The sequence below is a fragment of the Macrotis lagotis genome, chromosome X (assembly GCF_037893015.1).
Source record: "Macrotis lagotis isolate mMagLag1 chromosome X, bilby.v1.9.chrom.fasta, whole genome shotgun sequence".
NCBI lineage: Eukaryota > Metazoa > Chordata > Mammalia > Peramelemorphia > Peramelidae > Macrotis > Macrotis lagotis.
Window position 1 is genome coordinate 674,331,483 of NC_133666.1, and position 14,399 is coordinate 674,345,881.

Sequence of the window (14,399 nt, forward strand, 5' to 3'; positions counted from 1 at the left end):
TCTTGGCATCTTTATTGCTTACATGTTTGTTTGATCATCTATTGAGCTTTTTCATATCACTCCCTGCCTTGTACTATTCTTATCTATGTTCAGAAGATTGACCAAAGCTCTTGGAGGATTTCCCTCTTTCTCCAGTTCTTAGTACATGTTTTTGGTAGGGAACTTCTAAGCAAACACTCCACCAGTGTAGATCAGTACCTGTTCTACAACTGAGGAGTCTCAGCCTAAGATGCTAGTGGGGTAAGTGACTGGTCAAGGGTCACACACCCAGTATGTGTCAACAGGCAGGTCTTATCACAGGCTCATAGATCTACACTTAAAAGGGACCTTAGAGGGGTGACTAGGTGGCGCAGTGGATAGAGCACTGGCCCTGGAGTCAGGAGGACCTGAGTTCAAATCAGACCTCAGACACTTAATAATGACCTAGCTCTGTGGTCTTGGGCAAGTCACTTAACCCCATTGCCTTGCAAAAACCTTTAAAAAAAAAGAAAAAATAGAGAGATCTTAGAGCCCATTCAATCCAAGCCTCTCATTTTAAAGAGGAGAAAATTTGGAAGATAAAGATTTGCTAAGGGTCACACAAGTGATAGTGGAAGAACTGAGTTTCAAATGCAGGGCCCTTCCACAGCCCCATAGAAGTCCCCTACCAGGTCTTCCAGTCTCCAGTCTCTCCCCTCTCTACTCTATGCAGCTTTCATGCTGAGCAGCAGAAAGCTCACAATTGCCTTTGATAAGATTTAAACCCAGATTTCCTGACTCCAAGACCAAGGTGTTCACTAATCACTACAGGACAGTGTCTTCTCTTTACTGAGGGCAGTTCTCCAAGTGCTCCAGGAACCACACCATCCTGTCCACAGTAGGTACTTTAAAAATGCATACTGCTGTGTGACCCTGGGCAAGTCATTTAACCCCAATTGCTTTGCAAAAAATAAAAATGCTTGTTACATCAAATTGAAGGTAGAGGTCCAGAAAGGATTCTCATCTACAAGGACTAAGATATTGGGTCATCTGAGGCATTATTCTCCCCTGGAATGAGTAAGAGAAGGGTAGCTTGCTGTCTTCATGAGATGGGTGGAAGTTATAAGCCTAACTAGAAGCAGAAAGATAAACCAAGTGACTTTGAAAGGCCCCCTTCTCACCAAGGTTCCTACAGTTCTAGATTCCTCTTATATCCAGGTCTCTGACAGGAACCTGGACTTGCAATATTAATTCAATAAACATAGCAAGCACATATCAGGACTTTTCTTGCATTTATGAATGAGACAATATAAGTTAAGTATTTTGCAAACAGTGAAGCCTTAATATTAGTTATTATTATCATTGCAATTATTATTGTTATTGTTAGCACCACTACCATCATCAGTCATTGTCATCCTCATCATCCTCATCACTATAATCACCGTCACTATCATCATCACCATGATCACCATCCTCCTCCTCCTCATCATTATTTTAACAGTTTAGGCCAGTGGCCACACTGACACAGAGTTAGGGACGACATTGTTTTGGGGGAACTCACAGGCTCCAGACTGCAGAGTCATGACACAGGTTATGGGGCTGGTGATCAGATGCAGGCAGTTGAGGGGCCGTTTCCAATTCCGATCATCCTTGTCTAGGTCCACAAGAGGCACAGTGAGCAACAGCAGAAACTCCACTGGCATCTGAGCCCAGGATAAAAAGACAGGTCAGAAAACAAAGGCAAGGGGGTGGCTAGGTGGTGCAGTGGATAGAAAACTGGCCCTGGAGTCAGGAGGACCTGAGTTCAAATCCGGCCTCAGACACTTAATAATGACCTAGCTGTGTGGCCTTGGGCAAGCCACTTAACCCCATTGCCTTGCAAAAAAACCTAAAAACCAAAAAATCAAAACAAAAAAAAAACAGAAAACAAAGGCAGGGAAGGTCACTGCTAGGAGGTAAGAGTCAAGGAAAGTAAATGAAGGTCACCTGCCATCTTAGGAATAGGAAAGTGAGATTCCCACTGGCCTCTTGGCTGCCTAGCCCACATCTAGGCCGGTCCTGGGCTGCTCAGGTTGGGAAAGACATTGACCAACTAACTGGAGGCCATGCAAAGGACGGATCCCAGATGCCATGGGGCTGGCGATCCTACTGAATGGGGAGCAGGCTGAAGACCTGTAGATGCAGCCTGGTACCCCCTTCCTCCTCACCTCTTCCTCTGCGCTTCCTTCAAGATTCAGCTCAAATTCTTTCATCAGCAGAAGAGCTTTCCAGGGCCCCCTTGCCCCTAGTGCCTTCCCACTGAGAGAACATTCCTTTTATACTGTATAGACCTAGTATGGACAGAATTGATCTATGATTTGCCAGTCTTTGTTTAGAATAGCCTCTGACACATAGTAGGCACTTAACTAGTGCTTATGGAGGGGCCAACTGAGGAAAAGAGGATTTGGGGGAAGGAAGTAGAACATGAGAGGAGCCCTCAAGAGCTGAATCCGACTTCCTCAATAGGACTGAGAGAATTCCCAGATTGCATGAGAAGGAGATAGCTGACTTCAAAGACAATAAATACCGGGGTTCAAATCCTACCTCTGACAAAATTCTGGCTGTGTGATCTTTAATTCTTTGGGCTAGAAAAAATGTAAAACTCAAATAATATCTTTAATAAAAATAAATTAAAAATTAAAAAAAAATTCTTAGGGCTTCCCAAGACTAAAAGGTGGTTGCTGACCTGCCAGAACTGACCCTGAAATCATCTGTCCATTCTTCATTTCTAGTCTCCCCTTTGGCTCCAAGAGAGCAGAACTAAAAAGGGTGGCTACAAACCGCCAAGAGATAGAAAAAACAATGAAAGCAAAAAAGAGGAAGCATTTATTAGGCACCTGCTGTGTGGGATAAAGAGGAAGGGAAGAATTTGAAACTCACAAATAAAGATTTTTTAAAAAAATAATAAATGATGTTAAAACAAGTATTTTCAAAAAATTTAAACCAAGATTGGAGGCCCCCTCCTCCAACTCTTCCAGTTTACAGGAGAAAACTGAGAAGCAAAGCAACTTGCCAGGTTCCTCAATCAACAGCAGAGCTGGGATTTGAACCCAAGACCTAAAGCTCTAAAACTCATTAATCGAGCTGCAAAGGGTATGGTATAGGACACTCAGAGACTCAAAACCAGCAGCCAAGGATCTTTAGACTCACCTTCTTCCAGCCACATATCAACAAGAAATTTACTACCAAGCCATGGTATGCATAGCACTGAACCTACCTACACATGTGGGACACTAGATAAATCTTTCCGAGGCTCAGTTATCCCATCTGAACAATAAATGGGTACCTGTCTTTATCTTGGATTATACACAGGGATCAGAAGGGTGAGTTCCTTGAAGGCAGGATCTGTCTTTTTTGCCTTCATTTCTCTAGTCCTTTGTAGTGCCTAGGCACACACTAGGAGCTTAATAAATGCTCAGGCTCACTGACCCCCCACCATGTGGTTGGGAAAATCCTTCATAAGCTGCATAATCACGAGATAAAAAAATCATCATTCATTGCCTGCCCCCCCCATACCTGATATTAGGGAAAGATCTGCTGGGAGATACCCCCCCCAAGTTCCCATTTTTACAAACCATTCCCCCTCCCCCCCCACCCCCCACCCCTGCTACCTTGAAGACTTTAAGAAGCTTCCAGTACCAGGATTTCCGCTTCCATATCTGATAGTCCAGGGGGTTGAGGGAGTGCCTCAGGATCTGAGCTGTGGAACTCACAGAGTGGAGCTGAGGCCTGAACTCATCCCCTGAGGAAAGTAGAAATGAGGTCAGATTTGCCCATCCGCCTTAGGTTGATCTCTTCTCTCCAAGACTGCCTTCCACCTCCACTGGATGGCTCTTGGATGGACCTACCCAGATCCTTGTTATCTCCCCAAATAGAATATAAACTCCTTGAGAGAAGGAACTTTTTTGGCTTTACCTTGTCTCCCCATGATCCAGCACAACCTAGTAAACAATAGGAGCTTACTAATGTTTCCATATTCCCATCTAGGAGCCTCAGCCTGTGACTTAATTTCCCCTAGTAGTCTCAATGACTACTCTAAGCAGTGGACCTTGGTAGTGTCCTGCAGTGATAGGTCCTGGGTTCAAATCCCAATTATGTCATTTATTACCTGTGTGACTTAATTTTTTCCTTCTTCAGGAATCTACAAAATGGCGATTTGGACCCCACATAAATCTATGATCCTTTTGTTTTCCAAAAAGCTTAATGCTAGTGCCTTCCCCCAACTGATTATCTCCTATTTACTATTTCCATAGTTATTGGCATAATGTCTCCCCTATTAGATTATTAAGTCCAGGAGTCAGAAGGATCTGAGTTCAAATCTAACCTCAGACACTTGAGGCTTACTAGCTGTGTGACCCTAGGCAACTCACTTAACTCTGATTTCCTCACATCCAGAGCCATCTCCAGTCGTCCTGATTCCTATCTGACCACTGGGCCCAGATGACTCCAGAGGAGAGGCTAGTGACTTAGCACAACTGCCCTCACTCAAATCCCATTCCTGTGCTTGTCATGGCTTCATCATCTCCCTGATGTCATGGTCTTCTTCAAGAATGAAGGTCAAACATCATCATCATCATCATCATCATCATCACAGTTGCTTCTAAACAGAAGCTTGATAAATTATTGATTAGATTGGATTGGATTGGATTGGGCAGGGATTAATCTTATCTGTCTGTTTCCCTAGAGTAGGGCTGTCCAAAATGGAATTTTAAGGGACTGCCTCTGGGTTTACTAAATGCTTTAGTAAAGGAAACTGAGCCAGAAGACCTCTCTCTAAAATGGCAAATCATAAATGTTATATTATAATGTAATTTTACTACCTCATACTTTATTTTTCTTCCTTAAGGACATTATTTCTCTCTCATCACATTCAATTTGGATCAATGTATACCATGGAACCAATGTAACAGAATGCCTTCTGAGGGAGGAGGGGGGAGGGAAGCAAGAATGGGGGGGATTGTAAAACTCAAAATTAATATAATCTTTCTTAAAAAAATTAAAATGGCAAATCAAAATAATGTCTATTGTTTCAAGAAAAACTTTTAAAAGTAAGGTTGGACAGCCCTACCCTAGAGGTTAACCCAAGCTTGGGAGACAGTAGGTAATGACTTCTCTGTATCCCCAGTGTCTAGAAAATAGTAGGTGCTTAATAAATGCTCCTGGCTGACATTTTCAGAGCATTTGCTCCACTCCTGCCATTACCCAGCTCCAGCAGAGTGAGACAGGGAGTGCAAAATGACCGGGACAAGTATAGCTACAACCTTGGGCTCTGTCCTCAAAGTTTGTTTCTTCCTTGCATGTGACCCATGATTGTTCTTCACCCCCTCCTACCCCCATGCTGTCACCAAGGACAAAATGATATGATTAGATGCAAGCCCCTGGTTGACAATTTTCTCTCTTTATAGTGTGCCTAGCAGAGGCTGCTCAACAGATTGATTATGGAGCCATGGGGCATCTACAGTAAAAGCTCCTCTCTCTCTCTTGCCATAGCACCTCCCAACTCTGCCAAGGGAGGTATTGTAGGGACAGCACATTATAAACCTCAGATTGTTACTATTAGAACATGAAAAAGCCTCTCTCAACATCCCACTCAACAGAAGGGGAAACTGAGGCGCACAGATTTTAAATGATTTATCGAAGGTCACACAGAGCCAAGATTTGATTCCTAGTCCAGATTCCACATGTAGCATTCTTTCCACTGTATGTTAAATAGTTTTTTTCTTATTGTCATCCTATTCTGCTTTACCATAATCATAGCTGTGTTGGTCATGAAAGAGATTGTGATTTACTATTGGTGGTGGTGGTGTTGGGGTTACTATCACTATTATTAACAACCCTATCCAGACTCTCCATAATCATAACAGTTGACCAAGAAGTTTGTTGCTAGTTATGATGATGACGATGACGATGATGATGACGATGATAATGACGATGATGATGATGATGATGATGATGATGATTAATTAGCCTGTTTAGAAGTACCATAATCAGAACTATTGGCCATGGAAGAACCTTCCTGCTATTTATTATTTTCCCCAACCAGACTTACCATAATCATAGCTATTGGACACAGAAGAACTTCCATCTTCAGATTCCACTGGGGGCACTGGAGAGGGCAAAGGGTAGAGTCAGTCACCCCTCACCCATTTGTGCCTTCAAAGAGTCAGTCAACGTTCCCAAGTATCTTAGTGACCGTGGGTAGATCTTGGCCAGTGTGTGGGTTAAGACAAGAAAGACACAAGGTCCCTGCCCTCTGGTCTATCTCTGGAGATAAAACCCTAAGAGAGATTAAGGCCAAGGCTGGGCAATGAAGGATGAGGGAAGGTAAGAGACCAGGGCTGAGACCTTGGTTCCAATGCTACATCTGACCTTCATTAGCAGGTGACCTCCCTGAGATTAGAAGGGGATAGTGATCATGGTCCCTCTGTCCTGAGCATTAAGTCAAGCATGGAAGGCTGGGGAGGAGATGCTGGGACAGGTCTAGTGCTACATAAAATGGCTGTGCTAAGCTTCTCAACCCTTGAGAGCTTCCTCTAGTAGCCACAGTAGATGGCTCTCCAGGAGAAGAGATCACGATGCACTGGAGGGAGTCTCAAGATCTGGGTTCAAATCTTAGCTCTGCTTCTTATTATCTCTGTCACTCTGGAACTTTTCTAGGTCTCAGTTTCCCCATCTGAAAAAAATCAAAGGGAAAGACTCAAAGAGCTCTAACATAACTTCTACCTCTGACTCTAGCTCTAAGAACTACCACAGACAAGTTCTCTGATCAGATATGGATTAGGGGGCTCTTTTGGGGCCCTCCTAATTCTGAATAGGTCTTTACCTTTCCTTAGTCAACTTCCACAACTGTAAAAAGACTATAATAATAACATTTCCTGGTCAGGATTGTTTTGAGGATCAAATTGAGATAAAAACAATTGCTATTATTATTGTGACCTAGTGGGCAGGATGGCTTAGAAAGGGGGAGGGGCAGCTATTGGAGTACTAGGAGGAAAGTATAGTAGTTAGAGCTCTGGACATAGAGTCAGGAAGCTGGAGTTCAAATTCATCCAACTTACTAGCTATATGACCTGAATAAGTCATTTAACCTATTTACTTCAGTTTCCTCATCTATAAAATGGGGACAGACTGATAAATAACAAAGCACTATTTTTGCCAAGAAAACCTCATGTGAGATCATGATTTGACTGACAACTGGACATTAATATGTTGATTGCCCTGCTACACCTCAGTGTTGGTGCCAAAGTCAAATCCCAGTTCCTCTACTTAGTACTGGTGTGACTCGGGCAAGTCACATCCCTGGACCTTAGATCGCTTATAGGGTTTCAGAAAGGTCTTTGATGCCCATTCCAGGTCCCTAGCATTTTATCTGCTGGTAGCAGATATGGGTAGGCAAGGTTCAGAGGGAGCAGAGGCACAGGGAGAGACAAGATGCTGGAACCCAGTGACTCCCACACTACAGGGCTATGCCCTCCCAAGGGCAAGGATCTTCTTACCTGAAGGGTTAGGTAGGGAGTGGGATGCCACTCTCTGCCGCTGATATATCCAGGTGGAGAAAACCACAGTGAACACATAGAAACCATAGAGGCCCAGGTAACCTGCCAGCATGTAGGTGAGAAGTTTGAGATTCCAACATCCTTCTTGTTCCCCTGCCACACTTTCCCCAACCTTCACTGGCCCACTGCCAGCTCCCTGCTAAGGGGAACTGGGTCTCTGCTCCCTACAAATTTACCTAGGCTCCAGAACAGACTGATACTGCCTTTGTAGAGTGCAGTGGACATCAGGAAAACAGCCACCATGTAGAAGATGACATCTCTGAAAAAGGGCCTGGTGGCTGCCTTGAAGGGTCGGATGATGGCAATGCCACCCGCCACCACCGTGGTGACCAGCACCCCAGCACCTGCAGACCAACATGGCACCATTGGGTCAAGTGAGGCTGGATCAGTTCAGAGCTCCTCCCAGCTGTCACCTGCCCTCGGTTTCATACCAAAGAGTGCTCCAATTGCCAGTCCAGCTGTCCGGGCATTGGAGAATGCTACTAGTGCACTGAAGACATCGGGGGCACCATTGCCGAAGGCCAAGAAGGTGACACCATGGAGAGGACTAGGTCAAGGAGTCACTGCAAGGATGGCAATTCCAACCCTTCCCAGGCAGAAACAATGCCCTGGGATCTTCTCCATCTTTGAAGGCTTCTCCCTCTCTACCTCTCTACCCTTTGTCCAGCTTGCTATCTTTTACATTCTCATCCACTAAGGCCTAGGCTTTCCCAAACCCTCCCCAGGCTATTTGATCTACCCCCTTATCTTCTGGGCCTTTTGTCTTTTCTCCCAGGCTGTACTCTAGGACTCTAAATCTCTCCATGACCCAGACTTCTCTCCTCACCTCCAGAGGTCCTCTCTGCATTCCTCATAGCCTCCTCTCATTCTCTTTAGCCATTTCTTTCTTCTAGCCTCCTCCTTGTCTCCCAAGATTCCCACTCCTCCGCTCCCTCATTTCAACCTCCTCTTCATTCTCCCACCTCTCTTCCAGTCTTCTCTTTCCTTCCCTCATCTCCTTAATCTCCTCCTTATTCCCCCAATTTTATCTCCATCCCTCCAGGCTTCTTCCCATTTTCAATCTTCTCCATTACCAAAATCTCCCCATTTATTCCCCTGACTCCAACTTCTTTTTGCCAAGATAACCTCCTTAACTACCATCACTGCAAAAGATACTGCCACATTGTGGCTGAGCTTCAAGGTGGTAGAGATGGCTGACAAGTTGGGGCAGAAACTGCAAGGACAAAGACCAACACGGAAGCCTCCTGGGGCAAGATCCCAACTGAGAAAGCAGACCTATTTCTTCCAACTCACCATGTCCGGGGTTGTTCATGGGCTCGCTTAGGGCCTTGGTAGCCATACCAGTAAATACAGAGGACCCTCACCGGGTACCTTCCCAGCCTCCATTGCCTCCTCTGTAACCTGGTCCCCACCCCTTCCTCCCACTCCCATTCTCCACCTCCCCATTCTAAGCCTGGGAAAGGTCAGACTTACAACTTCTCAGCCGTGACAGCAAGGAACAGAAAAAGATAAAACAGCCAGAGTACCTAATGAAGCCAGAGATGGAAGGGAATTAGGATTGGGAGTAGACATCAAAGCCCCAGTGGGTGGTAGGGGAGGGTCTCTTCTACTTCAGCTAATCCCCCCAGACAGAGTTGCTCTGACACCTGGAAATTCTCTTGGTCTCATGAGCTGAAACTCATGCCTCACTCTCCTACACTACCCCCCTTCCCCTTGGGACAGCTTGGTGGAGAGAGGGAAGCCAGGCCCCCACCCCCAACAAGGGCAAAGTCTCACATAGACCATGACCACCAAAGGCAGGAGGCTCGGGGAAAAGAGGCAGAAGATGCCTTCGAGGTAGTTGAGGTAGCCACCATCGCTCTGGCAGTCTGGGTTGGTCTTTACAAAGAGACAGCTCTCCGATGCATTCAGTTTGCGTACATTCCTACACTGGTAAGGAGAGAAAAGGGGGTAAAGGAGTCAGAGAAATCTTTTTTTTTTGGTAAATCAGAGAAATCTACCCCAGCCTCTGGAAAGAGCTAGAATCCACCCAAAAGAGAGCTAACTGCAGCCCTTTACCCAGTCTCTCTCTCTCTCTCCTCACCAGTCAAACCATTGCACATGAGTGGCTAGCATCACTGCCCCAATATATAGCATTCTATCTCTGACCACACTCTCCAACCCCACAATTTATCTGTACAACAGGTGGGGGGGGGCAGCAGTTAGTTTGGATGGGCTCTGAGGTCTCATCCAGTTCCTCTGGGAGCAGGAACGGTAGTAGTAGTATTACTAATGGCAATAACAGAACAGCGACAGTAACAATGAACTGTTATCGTTGGTAATATTGTTAGTAATATAATGTTGTTGGTGATTGTTATTGATGGTAATAGCAACAGTAACAGCAATGGCAATGATAGCCACGAGGGTAGCAATGAGAGTAGTCGCAACAGTTGTGAGAATAATAGCAACAGTAATAGTAATCCTATTGTCACAGTGATTGTGATAATTCTCATAGAATAATAGGAATAGGGATATTAATAGTAATAGTAGGAGCGGCTAGGTGGTGCAGTGCATAGAGCACCACCCTGGAGTCAGGAGGACCTGAGTTCAAATCCGACCTTAGACACTTCATAATGACCTAGCTGTGTGGCTGTGGACAAGCCACTTAACCCCATTGCCTTGCAAAAATAAATGAATGAATGAATGAATAAATGAATAAATATAGTAATAGTAATGGTTACAGTAATATTAATTGTAATGATAAAAGGTAGCCTTTTGCATAGTATCTTAAGATGCTCAAAGCCCTTTATATATTAACAAAGTTGATCCTCACAATGAGGAGTAGGTTTTGTTAGTACTAAATAGAAAAGGAAACTGAGGCAAAGAGAGGTGAAGTAACTTGCCTAAGGTCACACAACTAGCAAGGGTCTGAGGTGAGATTTGAACTCAGTCTTCCTGACTACAGGTCCAACCAAGACCTTTCCTCACTGCTTACTTACATAGCATCCCTCATCTCCCATATCCTACTGGATAAGATAGCCACCCAAGGATGTGCTGAGTCATCCTGTCCTGGAGGAAATCCTGAAGGTACCAATATCTTGGATGATAAAAGAATCACCATTCTGGTGCTGGAAAGTCCAATCTCCCCCTTACAGATAAGGAAACTGAGGCAGAGGATGGTCCAGTGATGTGCCCAGGCCAATAAGGGCCTGGTTTGTCTGATCATAGCTCCAGTACCCTGTGCTCTAAACCATATTAGGAAATAACTCAGTTTCCTCATCTGTGAAAATGAGGAATACGAACTAGATAAGGTACCTCTTAGTTCTAAATCTTTGATCTTAAGTAACATAAAGTTTCTCAGCTTCTCATCTATAAAATAGGGCTAATAAATAACTTTCCCTCAGAGTTGTTTTTTATAAGATCCAAATGACATGGATAGTAATTTTTTAGGGACCATACAAACACCCAGGATGATGTTCTAGTGATAGCTGTGTGATCCTAGACAGGTCAGTTTCTATTTCTGTGCCTCAGTTTCCTCATCTGTAAAGCAAAATAATACCTCCCTCCCTCAGGTTGTTGTGAGGATCAAATAAAATAATCATTGTAAATCACTAGCTGAGGGCATGTCACATAGGAGCAATATAATGATGTTACTATTAGCTTTGTATCTACAATAAGCTCTTTGAGAGTCCTCTCTCTGTCTTTATATCTCCAGGCTCTTTTGACTTCTGGCTCCTTCTTTTTCCCTTTATCTCCATCTCTCTCTCTCTCTCTCTCTCTCTCTCTCTCTCTCTCTCTCTCTCTCTCTCTCTCTCTTCCCGTCTTTCCATCTTTCCCTCTCAATTTCTGTTTTTCTCTGTCTCTCCGTCTTCTTTAGTCTCTTTGGCTCTCTCATATTTACAAATTGAAAATAATGGGGGAGGCGGCTAGGTGGCGTAGTGGATAAGGCACCAGCCTTGGAGTCAGGAGTACCTGGGTTCAAATCCAGTCTCAGACACTTAATAATTACCTAGCTGTGTGGCCTTGGGGGCAAGCCACTTAACCCCATTTACCTTGCAAAAAAAACAACTAAAAAAAAAAAGAAAGTCATGGGGGGCAGCTAGGTAGTACAGTAGGTAGAGCACTGGCCCTGGAGTCAGAAGGACCTCATATCAGGCCTCAGGCACTTAATAATTACCTAACCTTGTGACCTTGGGCAAATCACTTAACCCCATTGCCTTGCAAAAGTTAAAAAAAAAGATAAAGAGACTACAGAAGCACAAGATTTGAAGATAATAGGAAAATATTTTTAAAATAAAGAGGTGGATTTCAGAAAAGCCTTGCAAGATTTGCAAGAACTGATGCTGAGTGAACACGCTGTGTGATGATCAATTATAATAGACTTAGTCCTTCTCAGTAATACAATGATCAAAGACAATTCTAAAACACTCATGATGGAAAATGCCATCCACATCCAGAGGGAGAACTATGGAGTCTGAAATGCAGACCAAAGAGACCATTATCACTTCAAAATTTTCTGTGGTTGTATTTTCTTTCTCATGATTTTCCACTTTTGTTCTGATTTTTCTTTCACAGCATGATAATATGGAAATATGTGTAACATGACTGGGTATGGCTAAGCTATGTCAGATCACTTGCTCTCTTAGAGCAGGGCGTAGGAAACAGTGAAAGGGAGAAAACTACAAAAATCAATTTCTGAAACTACATTTGCACATAATTAAAAAATAAAAAAATTTTAAATTAATGTTGAAAACTATATATATCATTGGAAAAATTAAAAGTTTTTTTTTAATGACAAAGAGGGGTGACTAGGTGGCCCAGTGGATAGAGCACTGGCCCTGGAGTCAGGAGTACCTGAGTTCAAATTTGACCTCAGGCACTTAATAATTACCTAGCTGTGTGGCCTTGGACAAGCCACTTAAGCCCATTTGCCTTGCAAAAACCTAAAAAATAAAAAATAAAATAAAAATAAAATAAAAAATGACAAGAAAGCTGTACCTCCACTCTATTCCTCCCCATTCTCATTTATTCTATTCTCTCTCTCCTTTCATCCTGACCCTGTCAGAAAGTGTGTTATATCTGAGTACCCTCTCCCTCAATCTTCCCTCTCTTCTATCATCTATTCCCCCCTTCCCTCCCCCCATTCCCCCTTATCCTATCCCTTTCTTCTCATTTTTCTCCCTCACCCTATTAAGTGTGTATGTTATTTCCTCTCTGAGCCATTTCCGATGAGAATGAAGGCTCACTCGTTCCCCCTTGCCTATCCCCTTTCCACTCCATTGAAAAAGCTTTTTCTTGACTCATGTGAAATTTCTTAGCTTCTTCTTCATCTCCTTTCCCTTTATCACCCATTGACTCCATCTTTTTACTATATTATACCATTATATTCCACTGCTTCCTGCACCCTGTCTATATATGCTCCTTCTAACAGCTCTTATAAATGAGAACATTCATATGAGATTCCCATGCAGGAATACAAACAGTTCAACATCATTAAGTTCCTCATAGTTAGTCCTCCTCTTCCACTCCCTCTATGGTTCACCAGAGTCCTGTACTTAGAGATCAAACTTTCTGTTCAGCTCTGGTTGTCTCAATAGGAAAGTTTGAAAGTTGCCTGTTCTCATTGAAAGTCCATCTTTTCCCCTGAAAGAGGATGTTCAGTTTTGCTGGGTAGTTGATTCTTAGTTGTAAACCAAGATCTTTTGCCTTCCGGAATATCACACTCCAATCTCTACAAGCCCTTAATGTAGATGCTGCCAGATCCTGTGTAATCCTGACTATGGAGCCTGGGTAGTTGAATTGTTTCTGGCAGGTTTTAGAATTTTCTCTTTAATTTGGGAGTTTTGGAATTTGGCTATACTATTCCTGGAAGTTTTTCTTTTGGGATCTCTTTCAGGAGGTGACTGGTGAATTCAGGTTCTATGAATTAAGGCAGCAGTTTTGCTGTATTATTTCTTGAAAAATGAAGTCTAGGCTCTTTTCCTGATTGTGGCTTTCAGATAGCTCAATAATTTTAAAATTATTTCTTCTGGATCTGTTTTCAAGGTTGGTTGTTTTTCCAATGAGATATTTCACATTTTCTTCTAATTTTTTACTTTTTGGGGGGGAGAGTTTTATTTCTTCCTGATTTCTTGCAAAGTCATCAGCTTCCTTTAGTTCCATTCTCCATTTGAGAGTGCTTTTTTTATCTCCTTTTCCAGCTGGCCAATTCTACTTTTTAAGGCATTCTTCTCCTCCTTTGCCTTTTGTTTTGCTTTTTCCATTAGGCTAAACTGGTTTTTTTTAACATATTTTCTTCAGTATTTTTTTGTATCTTTCACCAAGTTGTTGATTTGGTTTTCATGAGATAATGTTAATGATTTTCTAAATCAATTTCCACCTGCATGGATCTCAGTGGATAGTGGCTGTCATTACTCTTGAGTTTGGCTTCCCTTCCCTGTGCCACAGTCTCTTCTATCAGTCATAAAGACCACATTCCCCTGTGCCCAAGATAGCTTCCCATAAGGTGGAAGGAGACCTTTTAGGGTAGAAGGGAGAAAAATTGAGCATGAAGCTAACTCCTCCTTGGCCCCTCATCTCCTCAGATCATGAAAGAGAGACCCAACCCAGGATGAGAATTGGGCCTTAAATTTGTCCTTAAATTTGAAAACCAGCCTGGTGCCTTGCCTAGTCTCCTGGACCTACCTAACCCCTCTTTCTCCTCCCACCCCCAGACTCTTCTGAGGTTTATCTGGACTACTTAAAGATCAGAGGACCCTATCAGGAGAAGGGGTCAGAAAAAACAGAATTTATTAAACACCTACTATATGCTATATAGTATCATATCTGATCCTCACAACATCCTCCTGGGAGGTAGGTGCTTATTAT

At 43.3% G+C, this 14,399-nt stretch overlaps 1 protein-coding gene across 2 annotated transcripts in view; it reads right to left on the reverse strand.

The window, feature by feature from the left end:
* Positions 1–14,399, reverse strand: part of SLC8B1 (solute carrier family 8 member B1) — a 32,978-nt gene that overhangs the window by 10,262 nt on the left and 8,317 nt on the right. For both annotated transcript variants that reach the window (XM_074205815.1, XM_074205814.1), the window contains exons 3-11: positions 9,330–9,482; positions 9,027–9,079; positions 8,708–8,766; positions 7,985–8,089; positions 7,730–7,897; positions 7,494–7,595; positions 6,047–6,103; positions 3,609–3,739; positions 1,520–1,661 (exon numbers count right to left, since the gene is read on the reverse strand). In XM_074205815.1, the coding sequence (XP_074061916.1) occupies positions 1,520–1,661; positions 3,609–3,739; positions 6,047–6,103; positions 7,494–7,595; positions 7,730–7,897; positions 7,985–8,089; positions 8,708–8,766; positions 9,027–9,079; positions 9,330–9,482 (970 nt within the window). The remainder of the gene's footprint in view (positions 1–1,519; positions 1,662–3,608; positions 3,740–6,046; positions 6,104–7,493; positions 7,596–7,729; positions 7,898–7,984; positions 8,090–8,707; positions 8,767–9,026; positions 9,080–9,329; positions 9,483–14,399) is intronic.